This window comes from Haemaphysalis longicornis, unplaced genomic scaffold (genome assembly GCF_048455015.1).
Source record: "Haemaphysalis longicornis isolate Haplotype H1 unplaced genomic scaffold, Haemaphysalis longicornis Haplotype H1 scaffold_3, whole genome shotgun sequence".
Taxonomy (NCBI): Eukaryota; Metazoa; Arthropoda; class Arachnida; order Ixodida; family Ixodidae; genus Haemaphysalis; species Haemaphysalis longicornis.
The window spans coordinates 119,529,344-119,553,239 of record NW_027526335.1 but is presented as its reverse complement, the minus strand read 5'-3'; the positions used below and the strand labels follow the sequence as shown (position 1 = coordinate 119,553,239).

The following is a 23,896-nucleotide window of genomic DNA, read 5'->3' as shown; positions in this document are numbered from 1 at the left end:
TTAACAATTACTACATTTTATTCCCCTAAAAAGCAACTGAAACTCGTTTTTATTGCGTCCGCAACAGCCTCTGACCACTTCGCGCGTGATAAACAATGTTACCCCAGAAAGCCTATTTTTAAAATAGTCTCCCCATAACACCCTGTGTATGCGTATACCGTAGCTGACTTTAACAGTTTTATGAAAGTCACTAACACAAAACGGTGAAGTGAGCAGCACAAATTTCGACGAAAAATCAGCGTTCCTTTTCATTAGATCCAAGAGGACAACTGTTAAATGACCTTCAGAATAGCCATCTGTTGGAATTTTCCACACCCACAATTTACTTACTTAAATCAGGCTTAACTCAAACTCCTAGACGCGGCGCCATGCCTTGGAATTTTCCACACCCCGAGATTTACTTACCCAAATCAGGCTGAACTCCCAAGACTTGAAGCGCCGCTCGCAAGATGTAAACTGTTTGCGGAAATGTCATTACTGCTGTAGATCGAAACTTTTCAGATGTGGATTGAGTATTGTTGTCTTCCATTACGCTGAATTGCTCATATACCACTGAAGCCACCCTTCAAGGCAGTGAGCATGTGACCTGTTACCTCCATCATTATTACATCCACACTTATATGGGGATTAAAAATGTTCCCGTGCCGTATGGGGTGGGAAGGGTGAGTTGGCTCAAATTTTGTCGGCCTTGGGATCTATTACGAAAGCCGGAAATCAACGGAGGACGAACGCAACTCATCCACGCCTCCACAACGATGATGTTGCAAATACCATTACCAAGTGGCATAAAAACTACCTATTGCACGTGTTTTAAGCGGAAGGTAAATATTCTGGCTCAGCCGTTACTGACCATGGGGCCATCAGCGTCGCAAACACAAGTAATTTTGCGTGATTGTTGCCCTCGTAGTTCATCTCATACAAAGCTCTTCACAGTTTTATTTCGACCCACTTCCTTACGGATGCGACTGACAACATCGAAAATGCAAAACATTAGATTTACCCGTTCTTAGAGCAGAATTCACCTTCGCTTCCCAATGCTGTGGTCGCTCTGTTTTACGACGGTAATTTACAGCCGGTGCGCCACAAGGGGCCCTAAACTATAACCACAACCAGACCTTGCGGTGTATACCTAAAACGGCAGCGTTTAACCTTCTTGCTAGAACATACAACTCAGCCCTTAGAGGATCAATAACGTACAAGAGCCAAGAAATGAGTGTACACTTGGTGAAATCGAACGAATTCCGAAACGGACAGGATAGCACACAATAGCAGATACTCATCTGTTGAAAGGGGAAAACAGTAGGTAAGTGAGGGGACAAAGGCACTAATGCATGTGCGAAGAAAGGTGGAGGAGTGACACATGGCGATTTTTAAATCGCACCAATGCAGAGCAGGGAAGCACCATGTGCGACGAAGGGACGAAGCGACCTTAACAAAGGAAATTCGAACTTACATACGATTTTCCCACGAACCGAGTTAAAAAGTGATTCAAACAAGTACACTAGAACGTTTTAGAACACCTGCTACGAACGCATTGCGGTTCTGAAGCACTGGCGCGGCTGTGTAGAACTTCTTTTGCATCCGCGGTGGGGCCGTCTGGATTTCCGCGTTTCAGCGCGGAGTTCTAGCATATCGCGGTGAAGATCCGTGGGGAGTAAGGCTGGAGGCCTCTGGCTTTGCAATAGCCTAGCAGTGGCGAAACTATTGTCGCTTGATGAATAGGATACCTTTTCTTTGTAAACATGGCAAAGATTGTAAAACAATTCCCAAATGGTGAAATTTGAAATCTTTAGCCGTATGCAAAAAAGGGCTCAAACGCGAGTTTTATTTAGCTTCGCTGAGCCGCCATACGAGTAAAAAAATGCAGGGAAAGAAACACATCCAAAACGAGAAGGGGCGTTCTGGCCAGCTCAGTGATTCATGTTGCACGGTTTGTGCTGCTCGAGTTCATGCACTATCTCGAGAAACGGGATTGTTATTCTTGATTGTATCTGCTACAACATAGATTTAATAAATGGATGCATACGAAAGCAACTAAGTGTGAGTATCCCTTTTAGACACAAAATTTGTAGATTCAGAGTATCCTAATGCTTAGCATTCTTATACAGCTTGTCTAGAGTGAGTTGTTTACAGCCTTGTTTAGATATGAGTTGCCCAAAGATGCTGGGTTATGTTATTCTGTCTAAATTTTATTTTCTTTCTTTTCGCAGTTGAAGTAAATATATACCATTATAGCGACGAAGTGCATCTTCTTCATTAATTCTTCATGTTTTACGAAGCAAGGGGTACTGCAAAGTTGGCCAATTTACGCTATATTTATACGTATTTCCATCATTCTTTACAGCCTTTTCTTCTTTATTCTTGTCTCTTAGAGGAGATGTATAAGACGAATATCTGAGACTGTCAGGTTACTCTCGTGAATTAGTTTTTAAATTTTGTAATTTTCTGAGTTTACTCTGTTTGACTAAGTACCTCCATTTACGCTATTATAACGATTACGAGTGTTTTTGCGCCAAATCTGCTTTTTTGTGGCAATGCAGGGCGTTACCTGGTTTATCGCTATTTTCGCCATTTTCTTATTCGTGTTTCGAACGTGTGTTCGCGGGATTTTTTGCTCAGTCTAGGGTTTTCGGATGAGGTATTTCTTGAGATTGTTTTCGCGAAAAAATTCATTTTTTATATTCATGTTTTTTAGTTTTTTAACATTTTGTTCTATCAATTATCGCCCTCTACGCCCTTATAACGATTACTGGCGTATTTTTCCCAAAAAAGTTTTTCGCCATTTTGCCATTGTTTACATTGTTGGAACGTTTTCTTGCGGGCTAATTTTGCTTGTTGAAGAATGACGGGGGAGGTCTACAGGGCACACATTTTTCATTTTGTCTGGTCATTTTTGTGAAAACGTCATTCCTTCGATTTTTTTCTTTTCCTTTTTTTAATTCAGTTCGACCCGTTATGTCCATTTACGCTATTATAACTATTACAAGGGTTACTTCCGAAACAAATTGTATTTTTGTGGAAATGCAGGGAGTTACACAGTTTTTCAGTATTTCCGCCATTTTGATTCGTATATCGAACTTTTTTGCAGACCTTTTGTATTTATACGTGGGTATTGGGCGGACATGTATGATATGCATATTGTTGGTTTGTTAGGTCCTTTTTAGTGAAAAATGTTGTTTTCTCTTCTTGATATTTTTTAAATAATGTTATCACCAATTACACCCATTTATGCAACATAATGATTACAGGGGTTGCTTCCGCCATATCAAGATTTTTGTGGAAAAGCAGGGCATTATACGGTCTTGGCTTTGGGGGTAATCGCCGAAAAATGCTACGTATTACAAACTTGGCTTCATGCATCAGATGGGTGTTAGTAGAATTTGATTCAATGGGTGTTGCTAAAGTGGGGTCGTGGGTGTTCTTTCGTTCAAACAATACATCTCCTGGATGGCAAATCGTTCCGTATTGCCAATTTATAGCCTCTTCATTGTAGTTAGTACCTTATTGTGCGCTGTTTCTTCCACACCACTGTTTCCATGGCCAGATGCTGTCGCAACAAATCTCAGGTGGTTGGCGATGTGAGCAGCCCAAGAACGGTAATTACGTCGACTGTGGCTTCCATTCTCGCTTTTTCTTAGAGATGCAAGCACAGGGTAAACATTCTCAACACTTACGCATGCCACTATGTGTAAAGGCTTTGTTACTCTGGTTTTGCTTCGTTAAAAGCTTTTCGCTTTGCAAAGGCTCTTTTTGTTCAGCGATCGAAACGCGAACGCGCGACAATAATATCGTGACGGCCCTCTTGCAACATCACATCTCCTAGTGGTCAATGTACGGCGAGCACTCTTCCCCATTTGTACGTGTCACCGCAGTGCGAAATGCACGCCAAGCTGATATGTATAGGAAGAGGTTACTCGGAGGCGGGCTGTCGCAATATGCTTCGGCGTCATTGGCACAGAAAAGTGTAGCCTCTCAGTTGGAATTATGAAGGCGAAAGCACGAAGTGCCTTATTCTGTGAAAAAACGTAGACGTCGTTGTTGGTGGTCGTGGTTGTGTTATAGTTAAACAGATTGCCGCCGCTCTAAAGGGTAAACAAAAAAATGGTTGTCGCTTAGCTAAGCTAAACTTGGATATGCAAAGCAAAAGCTTGGCTTAGTCTGGTTGAGTCTTGGTTCGGGTGGTTAAACTATGATGTATCTGTAATGCCGACCACGGCTCAAAGCCGTTCGGTCTAGTGCAACGCACACAGGAGGCCCGGGCTCGCATTCATTCTTTGCGAATGCCGCGCAAGGTGAGTCACATAGCAAGAGACGACGCAGCGGCGCATGCGAGGGAGGCTGCGGGTTTGGTCGGCTGCCAATCAGCTGAGCGGCCGCTACCGTCGCGGCCGCCGCCGCTACGTGAGCAGAGCAACTAAAAATGGGGCCTTGTGCGCTGCGCCGACAGCGGGCGCGGCCAATCCCGCGGTGCTTTTCGAGGCATGTGTCACCGCGGGTGTGTCTGCGGTCAAAAGGGTAACTTGCGCATCCTCCGCGAAACCGCTGGACGAAAGTAGTAAAGCTTTGCTTGAAAATTGGCGCAGCTTGCACCAGGGGTGCAAAGCAGGAGAAACGGCAAAGCTGGGGTTTGACCTCGCTTCCCCCCCTTCCCAATGACAGCAGATCCCAGGAGAGACAGAGTAGCCGGACCACAGCAGTGCAAAGCCGTATTAGACGGTACCGAAAAGAAAAGACCATTAAAGTGTGTACAGTGTTTTATTCAGTAGTAATCGCCGTCATCCAGTTCGTCGTCGTCTTGTAACGGCACAGCTGCACGGGAAAATGTTCTTTTAACGCATACTCACCTCGGTTGACCTCCACTTCTTCGTCACCTGGTTCGGTGGTCGTTTCTACGAGTGAATTGTGAAAGGATGGCTTGAGTAATTGGTCGTTATCGTCTTGGCGCGGCGGAACTGTGGCGCGCCGGTCGGTACCCGACTGCGACGACGAAGATGGTAGCTCCAAATGTGGCGCAAGCCGCGTGCAAGCCTGGGCGACGCCGTACGTTTGCCGCGAGGGAAGCGCTCGTTTCTGTCTACGCCTGACGTAATTGTGACCACCTAAACAGCTGTGCTTTAAATACCAACGTGATGTTCTATTCATAGGCCGGCGAACTCACTCATGAGTCCACTCACTTAGACTCATTTAGACTCAAACTCACGCGTGAGTTTGAGTTTTAGTGAGCGCGAGGCTAGTGTGGCATGGTAAGTTTGAGCTTGAGTGAGTTTGAGCCGAGTGAGCCCGACTGAGTTTGAGTCCGATTGAATTTGAGTACGCCTGAGACCCGGTGAATTCTGAGTCCATTTTGAGTTCTCAGTACATTTTGAGTTTGAGTGCATTTTGAGTTTGAATCCATTTTGAGGTATGAGTACATTTTGAGTTCCGAGTACATTTTGAGTTTGAGACCATTTTGAGTTCTGAGTACATTTTGAGTTGAGTCCATTTTGAGTTCTGAGTACATTTTGAGTTTGAGTACATTTTGAGTTGGAGTACATTTTGAGTTTGTGTCCATTTTGCGTTCTGAGTACATATGAGTTTTGAGTCCATTTTGAGTTTGAGTACATATGAGTAGCCTCGCAGGCAGCTATGGTTGGCTGTTAAGTTTCATGCGTCGCTGTGGGCTCGGAATTCAGGTTACCTGCGGGTACGGCACCATTGCGATCCGCATGATCGGTTGGGAGGGAGGCAGGGGGTGTCTGATTTTTTTTTAGTTTCTTGTTGAATTTTTTTTCCCTAAGCACATGCTGTATACCAAGTTTTCGCGGCTGTGCGCGTGAGTGATAATTGACTGGTGAGGTCATTAAAAGGGTTGTCTAAACTTTTCCTCCTGATGGATCCACTAAAAGGGTGGGAAAGGGTGGTGGGAAAGCACACTGCTGCGCTTGCTTGCGGGTTGTTCGCCTGCTACTGTTAACGGATTGATATAATAGGGGTCACAAAGGAAGAGGTGAGAGCCGGGGGGAAATGGGGGCGGGGGATGTCACTTCTGCTGTTTCAAATGAATTAGCTGAATTGACTGGGCAACGCCTATTTAGACAGAATAATGACCGCAGTAGATCGGGTGAAAAGTCATACTGATGACGCTAAGGCGTGTAAGGTATCAAATTAAAGGCCCCGAATAACGGAATCACGCGGGGTAAATAAAAAAAAATGCTTCCTGATTGTTGTCACCAGGCAGTCATAATGAGTCATAGATTGGGTTAAAATTTAGAATGACGCTGCGGGGCACGTGGGGAATCAAATCCAAGGTGTCGACGTGGGGAATCATTCGGGACAAAAATGAACTATGGTTATATCATGACGTAGTCATGGTTAATCATAGATTCGGTTAAAATTCAAGTTCATGACGCTAGGGCGTATGGCGTATCAAATTAAAGGTCTCGATGAGGGTAATCACGTGCTTCCTGATTATTATCACGACATACTCAAGGTGGGTCACATATTAGCTTAAAATTCATAATGACGCCACCGGGTGGGCGGGGCATCAAATTGAAGGTTCCGATAAAGGAAATCACATGGGACAAAAATGCGCTATGGCTATATTATGAGGCAGTCATGGTTAGTCATTGACTGGTTTAACATTCAAATTGATTCCGCTAGGACGTGATGGGTATCAAATTAATGGTCTTGATGGGCGGGATCACGTGGGAGAAATAAAAAATGCGTCCTGGTTATGACCATGAGATAGTCATGGCGAGTCTTATATTGGGTTAAAATTCGAAGTGACCCCTCGAGGGAGTGTAGGGTATCAGATTTACGGTCTTGACGAGGGGTATCACGTGGTACAAATAAAAAAGGCTTCGTGGTTCTAATCAAGAGACAGTCATTATGAGTCATAGGTTGGGTTAAATTCAAGGTGAGGCCGCTAAAGCATGTGGGGTGTCAAACTGAAGGTTTCAGTTACAGGAATCACGTCGGACATTTAAATAATGCGTTCTGGTTACAGTCCTGAGAGTCATGGTTAGTTTGACTGGTATGTATTCCATATGATCTTGCTAGGGTGTGTGGGGTATAAAATTAAAGGTCTCGTCGAGGCGGATCACGTGGGACAAATATAAAAATGCTTTCTGGTTATAGTTATGAGGATATAGCCAAACGTATCTTTCTTTATTTGCTGGCTCGGGTTTAACCAAACTTCCTTGCCAACCCATAAGGCAGTTGTGCTAAATACATGCGAAAGCGTGTCCAGAGATGCCCATCAATGCGGTATATAGTAATAAAAATATTCGCGTCTAATTGCTGAATCGTCGAGGAAGGATGGCATGGGGTAAAAACAAAAGCCATTGCATGCTCTCGAACTTAAATCACAAGACTCAAAAACTCTCTGCTAATAACTGCCATTCAAACGTTACTTCCTCCATTTCCCCGTGTCCCAAGAAACAAGCAAATCCTTCGACACATATGTTGTCGTGGAAATTGTGGACGACCATAGGTAACAGGGGGCATAAGAGCTTATCAGAAAGGCAAATGTCACATTTGTTTATGAATACGCCTTGCGGCCGCGTCTCGTGTCCGTAATTTCCTTCCCACAGTGTACCAACGTGCACTCGAATCTAGAATTGGCCAATTACATGTGAGACATTAACTCCTTGCTACAGTGTAGGAGATAGAGAGGCAACAGAGCCACTATGACATACACAGACATTGCGACAGAAGGAAGACACTTCAGAAAAATAAGCAAGTGCAGTTTGTGTGTGCGCCCGGACTGATTTTAGGATAATAAGAAATCAGGGCAAGATATCAAAACTACCACATGATAAGAATGTAAAGGAAAAGAATTAACTAGGGCTCTGCAGTTCTCAAACGACTACATGTCAAACACAATGAAAGAACAGATCACTGACGCAACACACACACACACACACACACACACACACACACACACACACACACACACAAACACACACACACACACACACACACACACACACACACACACACACACACACACACACACACACACACACACACACACACACACACACACACACACACACACACACGCGCGCGCGCGCGCGCGCAAACGCACGCGCAAACGCACGCGCAAACGCATGCGCACACGCACGCGCATACGCACACGCACACACACGCGCACACGCACGCACACATGCACTCGCACTGGCACCCGCACATGCGTGCATGGTGGAAGTTAACAGCTGGGTACGGTGGCAGCAATTGCCTACAATGATGGTGTGGTGCTTTTCCGAACTACGAGAGCTCATCCCACCTAGCAAATGCTAATAAAAAATAATAAAAGTGCCTAAGCACACAACGAGCCACTTTTCTGTTTGTCCCACGTGGTTTCACTCGTCAAGACCCTCAATTTGATACCCCACTTTCTTTAGCGCCACATCCCTCTGAATTTTAACCCAATCGGAGACTATCCATGACTCCCGTTTAGACGGTTCGCCATTTTCTATATTTTTTCTTATTATTTCTTTTTTAGTTTTTTTTTTAATTTAGTTTGATAAATTGTCTACATTTACGCTTTTATAATTATTACAGGTTGAACTTCCGTGATATCTGCGTTTTTGTGTAAATGCAGGACGGTACACGATCCTCGCGGGGTTAGAAGGAAGGAGGTACTAGGCAAAGAATGCTGCGCATTAAAAAAGCAAAGGCATATGCATGAACGCCTCGCGCTTCAGAGATTCGCAGGGACAGTTCGCTTTGACACAAGGCGTTTTTTCAGGATGCAGAGCAAGAATGCACGGAACCGTAACCCTAAACAGCTTCGACATAAATGAACGGAGCAGTGAGCGCACGTCCGCTCGCCCAATCTTGCTTGTTCCGACTCAGGGACCCAGCACACCATCGAGTCTGTACCGCCTCTGTCATAAACACGAACAGGGAGCCTACATCAAGAGTTTGATATCCAATATATACGTACAATTGCTTGCAACCAGCGCTAGTAATCATGGGCAGCAGGTATAGCTGTATTAAATCTGCAACGAAATTGTTTCCGACCTCACAGGAGCTACGGTGTCATGTCGTGCCGATCGCGAGAGTTTTAGGTCACAATTTGCACCCGTAATATTTTTACGACGCGTGAATTTCAAAACACTGAATGCTAATAAAATCAGAGTCCCTCTGAGCCCGAGTAAATTCCTAGCACGAGAGAGTTGTGAGGCCATTTGAGTTCTGAATTCATTTAGAGTTCTCAGTCCATTTTGACTTCTGAGTTCATTTGGAGTTTTGAGTCCATTTTGAGTTTTTTGTCCATTATGAGTTTGAGTACATTTTGAGTATGAGTACATATTGAGTTTTAGTACATTTTGAGTTTTGATTCCATGTTGAGTTTGAGTACACTTTGAGTTTGAGCACATTTTCAGTTTTGAGTACATTTTGAGTTTTGAGTACATTTTGAGTTTTGAGTCCATTTTGAGTTTTGAGTCCATTTTGAGTTTGAGTACACTTTGAGTGAGTACATTTTGAATTTTGAGTACATTTTGAATTTTGAATCCATTTTGAGTTTGAGTACATTTTAAGTTTTGAATAGATTTTGAGTTTGAGTACATTTTTAGTCCTGAGTACATTTTGAGTTTTGAGTCCGAGTGAGTTCTGACTTTTGCGCTCAATGTGAGTTTGAGTTTGAGTGTGCGCAGATGTGCTGCTCAGCATTGAGTCTGAGTTTGAGTGAGTGGTTATTCGAAAAAAATGTTGTGAGTGAGTTTGAGTGAGCCGCGCCAACTTTGCTGAGGTATGGTTCTATTCGATTTCACCCAGGGTCTGCCCGAAGGCGTCGCTGCAGGTGACATGTGGGAATCTGGAAGGGTGTAGTGGTACCGACACTCGCCTTTTCAAATGCAGTAGTGTGTGTCAATTCATAGATTTAATCAGGGCTAGAATTAAATCAGAGGGCGGTAGGTCGATTGGCGTTAGGAGCACAGATTAAAGCAACAAATTATGCAGTGCAGGGAGACATGGTATGGGTCTCATTTGAAGTGTGTTACGAATCTGCCCGCGCCGCCGTACTTTCCCACATCACTCCTCGGCTGTGCGGTGAAGCCACTACGTGCGCCTTTCGACCAAGGCGCCACCGTGTCGGTGAGTCATACCTTCATGACTCGACAAGCCGGGCCAGACGCCTCGCTTTCAACGCGCTTCAAACTCCGGCGGTTGCCAGCGGCACGTCGAGACCCGTCCCGATTACACAGAGGCCCCGCGATTGCTGCAGAGTCCTCCTATCTCCCCTCTCTCGGACTCAACGTGCGCCCAGGCTACCGACTGCTTACGAACTCTGGAAAGAGCGTTGTGTGTGTCTGTGATTCTCGTGGCGTGCGCAAAATGCAGGGGGAAGGCTGTTTTGACCGTTACTGCTTTTGGGTAGAAATAGACCCCCCCAAGCGCTGTAACCCATTCCTGTTTGAGCAGAGAATCTATGCTGTCACTTTGCTCGAGTCCTGTATTGTAACCTCGCCCGTTGGGGCTTTGTTTTTTGGCTTCCGCTCACCTCTCGCTATGAAGTAAACAGTTACGTTAGCCTACGGCTTCTTAACTTCTTCACGGCTGCAACAGCGGCTGGCCGCCCGCTTTACGCCCCGCTACCACACGTATGCCGGAGGCTGCGGAGCTCGGATTGGGTCGGCCCACGCGGTCGCAACAACTGGTTGGCAGCGGTGGGATGGCAACTTCGTAACCCCTGGAGCCAGCGGTGCGAGATCCAACACCACGGACGTCAAGGCGGCTTCGGACTTCGCAGAATTCACGGTGGTCAATGGTAAGTGCGGGACTTTTAAATGCAGAGCATTTCTTTAACACACGATGTCACCCGGCGTTGGCGTGCCTCGGCGTCCGCAACAGCCGTTCCAGGTGCGCCCTCTCCCCCACTCCTCCTCGCCTGCTCTCCGTTGCTCCTCGCGTGTTCTCTGCGTGCTCGGATCGCGTTCAGCAACAAGTGGGGCGCGCATGCGTCGTAGTTTGGCGCGGGAGCAACAACAGTTGTTGAGTGATTGTGACGTAGTCGTGACGTGGTCGTGGCGCGGTCGTGCCGTGATGGGGCGGTTCTCGGCGTTCACTCTCGCTGTCAATTTCTTTCGAACCAGATAAAATCGGGTATGTGCGCCCCCCGAAAATGGCCTGCATTTGACCCTGCCCCTCGCGAGGGGGATGTTTGCGTACCTCACTCATTTCTAGGACACGGAGAGTACCTACATTATATCCGTTTGCCTTTTTTTCTCCATGCCGTCAAACAACGTCTTCAAACAAATTTGCAAAAAAAATAGTGACGTCACATAAAGTCACGTGACTAGTTTAGTTTGACGTCACTTCTGCGGGGCAGGAGCCACCGCGAGGGGGCTAGATCTTGTACCCCGCGTGGGGTACGAGACTTGCCCAATTTTTTACCCCTTGGGGAACTCGTATAACGGCAGAAAGCTACCAACAACAAAAACATCGGTGCTATGACCAGCTTTGGAGTCAACAAAAGCATCGGAGCCCAATCTATTCTTCACTGAGTTTTACCAGGCTTCTGAGGATAGCTGGTAGGGCGTGTGTTTTTGTCGCGTGGGTTATTCACGCAAAACATTTTGGAGCAGTGGGAAAGCAGTACCCTATACCGGGCATGAATTTGAAGGCGTTGAAAAAACCGCAGTTGTTGGAGCTTGCAAAAGAGTTGCGCTTGGATGTTACGGACGCGCTGAGAAAGCCAGAGCTGATACAGGCTATACTCGCTGTTGGGGCTGACGATGAGGAGCTGTCAGAATGCATTGAGCTGATCAATGGCAGGAAGACCGCGAAACGTCAGGCCGCAGAGGCAGAGGCACAGGCAGAGGCTGAGCGTCAGCGTGAGGAGCTCGAGAGGCAGAGGCGGCAACGAGAACACGAGGAAAAGTACGACCTTGATATCGAGCGAATCCGAAGGGAAAGAAAGAGGCTCGAGCGAGAGAGACTGCAACGAGAGAACAAGAACCTAGAGCACAAAATTCAACTCGAGCAGAAAGAAGTGAGTCCTGAGTTAGAATTGTTCCTCGGAAAAAACCTCAGTTGCGAGGAAAGCACCGTGCCAGTGCTGCCAGTAGCAGACGCTCGAGAACGCGAGTCGGAAGCGACCATTGCGGCACAGCAGCGCGACAAGGTTGCTAAGAGAGAGAACGAAGGCGCATTAGCTCAGACTGTCGGCAAGGGGCAGTGGCAGTGCGTGTACACTGAGTGCGATAATGTGTCAGCGTTTGTTTTGGAGATCTCGGCAGAGTTCTCCGACGGTTCGAATTCGCGGGAGGCCTTGGGAACGGCTACCGATTTGAAAGTGAACATTATGCGAGATAGCGACGTTTCGCAGGGATGCGTAAACGGTCAGGTTACCGAGAGGCCACACGAGTCCGCTGAAACGGAAGTTGTTTCTTCAGACGGCGGCAGTTCAGAAGAGACCGACGTTGTGGCAATTCCTGCTGCCGAGGACGCGAATGGTTTGCACGTTTCAGTTGGGAGTTGTGACGATCTCGCCTCTGAGCAAGCCGATTCCGTCCTGCCTCCAGCTCAGGTAGCTGACCTTGAGCAACGGCCAGCCGAGCTCGTTGAGATTCAGGTGTCTGGGGTGGCTGAGCCGTCTTTTGAGACAGGGCAGCTTGGATGTAGTGTAGTCCTGGCAGTCAGAAAGGAGAACGGGAACACGCTTCGGTCTTCGCGTGCTGAGGCTGCCGCCGAAAGCGCTAGGGGCGACGAGGTAGTGACTGTTAGGAACTACAGGCACTACAAGGTGTCTAAAGAGCACGTCGTGCTCCTGTCACTCCCAGCTGATGCTCCCGACGATAGGCCAATATGGGCTAAGCTAGTTGACATTTCGGTGGCGCCTGTGGCTGAGCCGAAGTCGGAAACCGACCAGCCTCGGTAAGTGAACTTAAACGCGTTCGGATTTTCGCTTGCCGAACGCGTTTGCGAAAAGGCGAGCAACGAGGAGAGAGAAAAAAATTGGCCGCGTATCTGCTTCTTTCGTTGCAAATGTCGTCAAAAGACGATAGTCTTTATTGACTTTTGCCAAGTGAATGCCTGCCTTCGCTTTCCCGCTCACCTCTCATGTTGTTTCTCTTGGGTCGCGCTAGACCCAAGGTAAAGACGCCAAAGGTTTGCTTAAATCATTTTAAATTTCCCGCGTTCCACTGCTCCAAACCGGGTGTCTCGATGCCAACGCTGCCGTACGGCGAAGACGCACGTGAATCGAGGGGCCCTACTTCAACGTTTATTGAACCGCGTTTCCCTACTCCACGTGCGGTGCAAGCAGAACGTGGAACCTATCTGGTGGAGCCTTTCGTAACTGTTACAAGTTGATTCTTTAAAATGCCGCAAGAAGCTATAGTGGCGCGGGCGACAGGAGGCGACGGCGGGATGAATTTTTTTTCTGGAGTTGACGAAGTATTTAATTTCGCCAAAGTCAAGCATGTATGATTTTTTATGAAGGAACACTGCAAATATCACTTCTGTATTAATTTGTTGTCTTATATTTGCGTAATCTCTTGTTCTTCTTCAACGATGTTGACAGGTATGAACATTACACCAGATATAGACGGGTAGATTTAGCTTTGACTATATAAGACTATTGCGCAGCATTGTTTTACTTTCGCCGGGTGGCTGAATGGAGTCACAGACATAAAGCTAAAGGGCTATAATATAAAATAAAAGCCCAACCCGTACCACATACGTATCACGGGTGACGCCAATTAAAAATAAACAAACTGGACCGAGGTCAACTAGAGTTTTGAAGAGAAGGAAATACCCACCAAAGTGGAAAATAAAAGGGAAAAATGCTACACAGCGACACCACAGGCAGGAAAGCGGGCCCGGGGAGACTTTCCTGATCTCCCCTGGGACGGTAGCAGGAAAGGTTGGGATGAGGGATGGGGATGGTGGTAATAAGGAATGGGTTATGGGAAAGTGGGTGGGAATGGGGACAGCGAGGTTTTTGTTCTAATCCTTAGATGTCTGACTCCTAAAATAGGCCTGAAAACTCAGGTTGGGCGTCAGACGGTTCCAATTGGAATTCAGCGGACCCCACTATAGGTTCCAACCATCTGAGCTCCGACAGCGAAGAACAGGGAGAACCTGCGACGGAGTGACGACACCTAATCTCCAGACCCCTTTCACAACCAGCCCCCCGGCTAACACCCACCAGGTCACCCGAGTACTCAAGAGACACCTGCCCAGCCTACATAGGTACTAATCCCCCTCGTCTCAACGGTTCAGGATACTGGTAAAGCTAACTGTCCGACAGATGGGGTAAACTGTACCCTGTGCGCATCCGTCGATCCTATGTGCACCTGAATCACCTATCTCCATGGGAAGGCCTATGTGACTTATAGGGTTTCGGTGGACCTCTTATGTGCTCCTATGCCAACCACTCACCCACCAGGGAACCCTCCCCATACGGGCAGCAGTCATCAGGTGGAAGGAGTAATCCTTATAGAGTACGACCAGCCCTACTCCCGGTACTGAAGACTAGAAGCTTCCCTAAGAAGTGAGCCAATCCCTCTTTCCTCGGTCCTAGCAAGTGCGCGCCTCCTAGACTGGTCGCTACTAAAGGCCGGAGACATTGGCCATCATAAGCACCTATCGAAGGCCCTGGATCCTGTTGTCCAGGAACCTTCGTGTCGGCAGCGAGCAGTCGTGCCCGCGTGGGGTGACTGCGGCGGACGCTTAATAAGGGATCCTTTTTCACCGCTTTTAAGCCAAGTTCCCAGAGCCAACCTCGGTAGCCACCCAGGCTGTCCGGGCCTGCCTCCGCGTCCAGCATCGGCTCTGGAGCAAGGAACTGGCCCATACAGTTCCAGGGAGTCGCTGCCACTCCCTTGGGGTTTTGCCTCCCCGGGTGGGACCTGGCACCCACCCACCGCTGCCGTTGGCCACTGACCAAAGCTAGGCAGCCGAAACCGCCTTTGCCCAGCCAGCTGGCAGGGGGGACCACGAGCAGGTGGCAGTCAGACAGACGGACAGACAGACATACAGACAGACCAAAATTTCTGTGTTTAAGTAGCCCAAGAAAGACTATCGTCTTTAAAAACCTCCGCGCGTGGCGCGTGTTTCAGTGCGGGCACGCTGAGGGGCAAAGCCGTGAGCTCGCATCGCGCCAAGGGAACACCGCCTCCAAAAGGGAGTACGCGCCTCTCGTTTGAACGTTGGAAAATCTCGTTCGCTCCTCCGCGCGCTCCACCGTTGTCAAAAAGAACGGCCGGTGTCCTCTCACGCGGTCGCTGCAGCTTTCAGAGAGCAGGCACACCTATAGTGCGGTACAAAATGGGAAAAGCTCAGGGCAATGACGAGAGCTCAAATCACAGTTCTCAGCGCAAGAAGTGGCTTGTAGACGCCTGACTTTCCCAATTTCGTTGTTTTCCCTGAAGCAGGTTTCGCCCTTTACGGTTACGTTTTTTGTGTGAGACATTTCTAATCACGCGAAATGTTACCTTTCAGGTTTAAGTACTGCTGGGCTAAAATTTGACTAGTGAAGTTAGTTATTAGCGTATTTTATCGCAACTAAAAGCCTGGTAGATCTTCAGTGTGGATTTGTCTTCGCACTTGCCGGCGATGCGGTTGTGTCTTGCTGTGTTGTTCTCTTGCTTGCCTAACCAAGCCAGAGACGTTCTTGGGGAGCCACTACTCGTCCAGTGACCGGCCCGGTGAAGCTCCAGCATGGTGTCGTACAGCCCAGGCCTGGAGTCGAGCGTCTGCCGAGCACTTCACTTCGAAAGCATCCCTCCGGACAATGGTAGAAGACCCTTATCCATCGGGACCTCGGACCCCCGGCGCAGAAGCTGTTACGAATCGGCCCGCGCCGCCGTACTTTCCCGCATCACTCCTCGGCTGTGCGGCGAAGCCACTACGTGCGCCTTTCGACCAAGGCGCCACCGTGTCCGTGACTCATACCTTCATGCCTCGACCACGGCCTCCGCGATCGGCTGACGGCGGCGCGCTTGCTCCGGCCGTCCCATTCGGCCGGAGACAGCGTAATTTCGAAGTGGACGTTTCGGCGCTTTCCGCCGCACCGCGGCGCGCGGAGCCGATGGTTGAAAGCAACAGCCGTCCGTGCTGACCCGACTAACATGTTCCTGTTCAGTCGCAGGGCAGCACGGAAGCCTGTTGCTTTCAACCATCGGCTCCGCGCGCCGCGGTGCGGCGGAAAGCGGCGAAACGGCCTGGTAGACTTCCCCGTTCTACCTACAATGTGAACTGACTGCAGCGTGCACTGTTTTCAGTGTGAACCGCGTTGTCTACAGTGTGAACTGTACATTTAAGTGTGAGCTGTGCATTTTAGTGCCACTGACTGACTTTTATGTGTTCATTTTGTGATCAGGACGCCAAGACTGCAACTGTGTTCATTGTGAGAGTTGTTACCTTCCCCTTTTCCCCTCATCCTTGCTCCGCCCAGGGCCCCATGGCCTCTCGTCTAATAAAGTTTTTCACTCACTCCGTCCGTGCTTCGGTGGTCCGCGAAATGGCTTTTGACAGCGTTTGCGCTCCGTATGGCAAAAATAAACGGCCATAGCTGCTTTTAGGAATGGAAAGCAATATTAAAGCACCTGGTGATGCCTTTATGTCAGCTACGGTGGCGACAAGACGGGGTTATTTCACATGCGCTGTCCCGCACTGCGCTCCACGGAACCGACTATGCCTTTCCGATAATAAATACCGCGGTATCGAAACTTCCCGCGTTTAAATGATGTTCAAATCATAAACAGGTATTGTTGTTTCTTATGCTGGCGTACGGTCTTAATTCAATTCTGTACAGCCAAGGCTATTAACTTGAGACAACGGGTGGCCGCTGTTTTTTCTGGCATTCGAATCAATCTTTATAGGTCGTAATACCGGTTGAGACTGAAAAACGCTGGAAGTCAATTATGTTGAGGGATTCCTGAGCGACATTTTATTTATTTTATTTATTTTATTTATTTATTTATTTAATACATACTGCAGACCACAGTTGTGGTCCTGGCAGGACTAGCACTTGAATAGCACAATACAAAAAGAGCAAAAGGGACAAAAAAAAATGCAACGGCGGACATTGCATTGTCAATCCAAGACACAAACAACAACAACAATAACAAAAAACGGGGCTATACAGTATCTAATAAGTATGGCTCAGCAATGGAATTCCATTCAGCCACGGTACGCGGGAAAAAGGGAAAATTTGTAAGTATCAGTATGCGCTTGGTATGTGTTAGCAATCTAGGGTGATGGTGCCGCGTGTGTCTTGTGGTCAGGGCGGATGTATACAGAGAGGGGTCGATAGCCAATTCATGGTTAATAAGTGAGCAGAGGAAATCAAGACGAAGTTTTTGTCTTCTTAACTGAAGCGTGGGAATGTTATTGGCAATCATTCATTCAGAGGGAGAATCCATGCGACGAATTTTTTAAAAAATGAACCGAACAGCTTTCCTCTGAATCTTTTCCAATTTATCAATGTTATTTTTGGTATACGGGTCCCATACTACAGCTGCATACTCAAGTTTTGGTCTAACGTATGAATGGTAGCAAACAAATTTAACACTTGGAGGCGAATTACGAAGTTTGTGTCTCAAGAAACACAGTTTTTGAAAAGCGGAGGAGCAGATGTTGTCTATGTGCAAGTTCCAGGAAAGATTATTAGTGAACGCTACGCCTAAGTATTTGAAGCTGTTGACTTGGTTCACCGCGCACGATCCCAGTGTGTACTGAAATTCGAATGGAGATTTTTTACGCGTTATGCGGAGGGAAACAGTTTTCTCTGCGTTGACAACCATGCCCCATTCCCTGCACCAACTGTATATATTGTCCAGGTTTGTGTTAAGTTCTATTTGATCTTGCATGCTGGAGATTTCACGGAATAAAATACAGTCATCTGCAAACAGCCGGACATGAGTGGTGGGTGTAACTACAGTGACGATATCATTGATGTATAAAAGGAAAAGCAACGGCCCCAGAACACTACCTAGAGGCACTCCGGATGTGACAGGAAGACAGCTTGAGGCATGACCATCAATCAAAACATAGTGCTCTCTATTCATCAAATACCTAGACACCCACGCTACCAAAATTTCCGGAAGATTTATATGTTTTAATTTTTTAATTAATTTGTCATGAGGAACTTTGTCAAATGCTTTGCTAAGATCAAGAAAAATTGTGTCTACCTGAACATTATTTTCAAGGGCCTTTGCAAACTCGTCTGTGACGGTGACCAGTTGAGTCACAGTCGAATAGCCTTCCCTAAAACCATGTTGGAAGCTTGTTAGAATCGAGTGTCTTTCAAGGAATTCAAAAATACGGTTGGCTATGATAAGTTCAATTGATTTGCAGCATGTTGAAGTTAAAGATACAGGACGGTAATTATCCGGAATTAATCGTTCCCCTTTTTTTAAAGATAGGGATGACTCTAGCTATCCTCCAGTCACGTGGTAGTGTTGCAGTTAACAAGGACGCTTAGAATATTACAACAAGAAATTTGGCGATGCATTCGGCATAACGCCGAAGAAACACATTCGGAAGGTCATCAGGACCGGAGCATTTTTTTGCTTTCACGTTTAAAAGCATTGAAACCAAACCAGAATAAGAAATGAAATTCGCTTCACGCGGTTCAAACAAAAACGTTTCTGGCACACATATTGCTGAATTGGCAAACACGCTCTGAAAATAAATGTTGAAGTGATTTGCGATGTCACTGCGATTTGTAACCGCGCGCCCTTTGACAGAAATTGACATCACTGGCTTTTTGTTATCGGATAGATAACTCCAGAACTTTGTTGGGTCACTTTTAATGAAGTTTGGCATGAACGTTTTAAAGTAATAGTCTTTGGATTGTTGCACTTCACTTGCCAGGCTTCTTTGTAGCTTTTTGATCACATTTCGCTGGGCATGCCTCTTTTTCAATCGTTTAATTTTCCGCTTTAGATGGATGATACTGCGCGTCATCCAAGGTGTGCGTTTGTTCGTTTTTTTAAGTTTGTTCGGTACAAAGTTGGTGATACAGAATCGGCATACTTCCAAAAAGCGATCCCAAAGAGCGCATGCGTCATTGACATCATCGCTGAAGTCAACTAAGGCCGCTTCCATATGTTCAATCACGCAAGCATCGTTTGCTCTAGAATAATCTTTAAAAGTTTGAACGGACGTTTTTTTTATAACAAACGAATTTCAGTAGCGGAATAGATACGCTGACAAGGCTATGATCCGATAACCCTTGTTCTATCAATACAGTATGCTCAGAAAAGTCGCGATTCACAAACACCCAGTCTAAAATAGAGCTCGAGTGTCCTTGTACACGAGTAGGTTGTTTAACTAGTTGAATTAGGTCGTGTGTGAGCATGATGTTAAAAATAGTATTCTCATTTTTGCTAGGCTGCGTACAAGTTTGCAACCGTTCCCAGTCGATGGTGGGCAAATTGAAATCACCTATCAAAAATATTTTTTTATTGAGATACAGGGACATATGTTCTTGCAACGTGATTAGATAATCTGGAGCTGAGTCTGGAGGCCTGTAGCACGCGTACAAAATAAACCTGTGGCCCCAGCACGTAATCTGTAGGCATAAACATTCAAGATTGCTTGCTTATATTGGCTAGAATCTTAGCCTCTAATGGCGGCTTTACTAGGACGGCTACGCCCCCTCCTCTGGTGGCCCTGTCTTTGCGAAATACGTTGTAATGGGGCGGGAAAACTTCATCACCAATTTCGCTTCTCAACCAAGTTTACTTATTACGGCTATGTGCGGATCATGTTGCAATAATTGAATTTCCAGTGAATCCATCTTATTAATGACACTACGCGCATTTATATTTAGTAGCCTTAGTTGTTTTTCATTCACCACATTTTTTATGTTTGAGCAAGACGATGTGATCCTCGCAGTGAGTGAATCGGCGGAGCGTACAGTTGAGACACTGGCATGCCTTTCAATTAGCTCTGTAATTGCCCTTAGCTTCGCGTATTTGGGCGGCTTGACTCTGCGGTTTCGTTTTTTTTGGACAGGAACTTTGTCGTTTTTCTCGTCATTCCAGACATAGGCCTTTTTGTTTATGTATAATTTATCAAAAATGAGCGAAGTTTTGTCTCCGTTATCGCGGTTTTCCTTAGAACTTTGCCAGAGCTTCCTTCTCAACTCTCTCAGTCTTTTTGAAAAATCCTCGCCTATCGAATAATTGGTGCCTTTTAATTTGATTCCTTTTTTCAAAATGGAAACTTTGTCCCTTGAATCCAGCAGCTTGAAAATTACTGGCCTTACTTTTCCGGACGATGGCCTTCCCAGCCTATGAATGCGCTCTATACCCACTGGATCCAAATCAAGAATGCCTTTGACTATCTTTTGGTTTACAGCATGCTCCAGCGTGTCGCTACTTTCGTCCTCAGCTTCAGGGAGTCCGTAAATGATAAGGTTAGACCTTCTGCTACGATTCTCGAGGTCGTCTAGCTTGTTCTCAAGGGTTTGAATTGTAGTAGACAAGGAAGCAATCTGTTCCTGGCATGAGGAGACATTGGTTTCAAGTACTGTTAAGGCATCAAGTTTCCTTTCAATATCTCCAAGCCGCTTTTCTTTGATTTCTTTAATATCATTAGCGATCTCGTTGAGTTTTTTAGCTATTTTAGCCAGGTCTGGACCAGGGTTGGTCTCAATATCCCCTCCTAGCAAGAGTATCTTCCGGCACAACGAAGCAACGTCATACAGCAAGCAACAAATCTCTGAACAGAAAAGCCGTGGGCACGGCAGCACCACTACAAAAGGGTCGCTAGAGCAAAAACACTTTTCATAATGCTTTCTCACCTGTACAATAAACAGGAACGGGTAAGCAGCGGTCCGCATGTTCGTTGTGCCACCGTGCCCAGTGACCGTGCCTTGAGCAGGGTTTCCTTTTATAGCCGAGTAGACGGTTGTCGTCATCCGCAGCTCCATCACGTGTCGTTCTGCGCGCGCAGTGGACGAGTGACGGGGCAGCACGGTCCATGACAGCCCTTCCAAGTGGTACGGCACGAGGCAGTCGGTCCTCTCTCGGTTATGCGCCGTGGGATCGGCATTGCACTTGCCACGACGCGTGGCGTTGACGTTATGCAGGAGGCCAAATACCTGTACAATAAACAGGAACGGGTTAGCAGTGGTCCGCATGTTCGTGGTGCCACCGTGCCCAGTAATCTCCGTGGAACATCTGCGTTATGCTATTACGTTTTCGTTTTCAGCGGCAGCAAACAGTTTAACTTCGATGTACTCCGTTTTTATTTCGTTCTTAAAGTTATCTCGGTGCCTACTGGGAAGCGCAAAAAGCACTGTGAGTGGTATGAATACCTAAAATACAGGAACTTTTCGTTACTAATTTCAGGTCCCATCTGAGAAGTAACTTAGCTTTTATATGTTTGGTTGGAATGTTAGCAATTTCTGTTCAACCTAAACAGTTACCTACCACAGCGCACAAGCGAGCCCAGGGGCCGCATGACTTTTTTTACATCATCACTGCGGAAGCATTAAATACTCAATTACGCAAAAATATGGAGTTGAGGGTCAGTGCGAGCGAGATATGGTTCCAAAAATTGCACGCCTCGCAAAGAAAATAAAATGGAAGAAAACACTGTGTATTTGGATCAGGAAATGAAATTCAGAGCCGATGGAGTGCCAGCTGTCAAACACGCTATACGCCTGCAAAATGGCCAGTGAGTGCGCTGTGGCCTTATAGACCGGTACTCAGGTCCACCGTTCTCAGCGGGAGCTGTGAAACGTGGGCGACCACGGGAGGGAGGGGGGCTCGCAAGAACATGCAAACGAACAAAAAATTAGGCAAGGCGTACAAAGACGCAAGTTCTCGCTGCCGTTAGAACGATTCCTAATCGATGCCTCCTCAACCGTTACGACACGTAGATTATATGCAAGACGTATCCCTGTGATGACTAAGACATTGTCGAAATGGGAGGTGACACAACCGCGACGGACCTACAGTGAGGATCGCACATAAAGTGCATTCGCATTCCTGCAAGTAAGCAAAGTGTCTCTGTGAACGTTTTTAAGGGGAAGTGTTCCAGGCTATGTTCCGATCAGTAGCTGCGAACGTCGACAGGGTGCGTAGAAAAAGTCGCGTTGACAGCATGTATCTTGCGGCAAAGCCAACCTTCTGGCGTTTGCTCTGTATATGTCGATCTCATCTCGGTCATAAAAAAATCATAAAGAAATTGGTCACCAGGGTGGTTGCATCCTTACGCTGTGCTTCATTTATTTGTCATAATTACTTTACAGTGACGTTATAATGGTTACAAAAATCCCGTCTGTTCTACATGGCCCTGTGGAGAGTGTATGGATACAAAAAAACGGTTGTAACTTTTGTTTTATCAAAACTATCGCGAAACAAATGTGACAGTTATTAGCGGAAACGACTCGAACATTACGCCAGGTTTCATCTGCTTTTCACCACTAAGTAGTTCACAGCTGAAGTTGGAATTCCCGTCTGCAGTTAATACATTTACGTAAGGGAAACGAACAGCTTCATATGGTTGTCCAGTTTCATTAAACAAATTAACTAAGGAGTATACCGTATACGTTCATCACAAATTACAAACAATGTTTGTTTCATCCACTTCTTCGATTGCACCCTGATCTGGTCTGGCCGCTGGTCAGCTTTCACACAGAACGGCAGTAAACGTTTTTTTATATATACGCAGTATTTTTATTCACAAATGTAGGATCTTAAAGCATGTGCCTGACACAAGCAGAAAATATTTCAGTGCGGTAAAAAATTTCCTATATATGCTTATAATTCCAAATCACGTTGCAATGCCCTGGATGTTAATTTCTTGCGCGATGGGGCCTGGTAGGTGACCGTTGCAACAACATGGCACGCCAACTGCAAACTTGTTCTCATCACCCCAAATAACTATTTATAATAACTCTATAAATGACCTCCGAGAAAGTACTGCGTACCACTCCGTATGCTCACTCCACGCATGAAACATGGTCAACCTTTCGTTGATCGCTGGCACACCTTTGCTTCGTTTAAATAAGTTTCTCTAAGCTGCTGAGACAAGCCAACTTCATAAAATAATTGTCAAGTCTTATTTTATCTAAACAAAACGCCCGCAGGGGAGGCAGGAGGAATTACGACAGCGAAGACACCCCGCCGCGCAATCTCCGCCAAGCCATTCAGAGGAGCCGGTGCGAGCAGCCGAACCATCGGCTAACACCGCCACCTCGCGGCACGTTGCGGAGTGAGCCGCATTACATTTTTTTTCTGGGGGACGCGCCGAATCGGACGGCCGGAGCAACGGCGCGCCGCCGGCAGCCGATCGCGGAGGCCATGCCTCGACAAGCCTTGCCAGACGCCTCGCTTTCAACGCGCTTCAAACTCCGGCGGTTGCCAGCGGCACGTCGAGACCCATCCCAAGGACGCAGAGGCCCCGCGATCACAGCGGAGTTCTCCTCTCTTCCCTCTCTCGGACTCAACGTGCGCCGAGGCTACCGACTGCTTACGAACTCTGGAAAGAGCGTTGTGTGTGTCTGTGATTCTCGTGGCGTGCGCAAAATGCAGAGGGGAGGCTGTTTTTACCCTTACTGCTTTTGGGTATAAATAGATCCCCGCAAGCGCTGTAACCCATTCCTGTTTGAGCAAAGAATCCATGCTGTCACTTTGCTCGAGTCCTGTATTGTAACCTCGACTGTTGGGGCTTTGTTCTTTGGCTTCGGCTCACGTCTCGCTATGAAGTAAACAGTTACGTTAGCCTCTGGCTTCCACACGTATGCTGGAGGCTGCGGAGCTCGGATCGGGTCGGCCCACTCGGTCGCAACAAGTGACAGGAGCACAGAGCATAATATGTTTTGAAGAACGTCTTTGAAATATTGAATGCCAGAGGTGGACGGCCCGAGTGTTATGGTATCTTAACATGAAAAGCGTGGAAATACTGTGGAGGAAAAGGACCAGAAAGCTCATGGCAA

The 23,896-nt window shown here is 46.9% G+C and overlaps 1 protein-coding gene across 1 annotated transcript in view; it reads right to left on the bottom strand.

Annotated features, from left to right (window-relative positions):
- LOC144175401 (uncharacterized) overlaps nt 1-20,881 on the bottom strand; it is a 108,512-nt gene extending 87,631 nt beyond the window's left edge. Inside the window, exon 1 of the mRNA XM_077704483.1 lies at nt 19,907-20,881. Within this exon, the coding sequence (XP_077560609.1) occupies nt 19,907-20,881 (975 nt within the window). The remainder of the gene's footprint in view (nt 1-19,906) is intronic.
- Between the last annotated feature and the right edge of the window lie 3,015 nt (nt 20,882-23,896).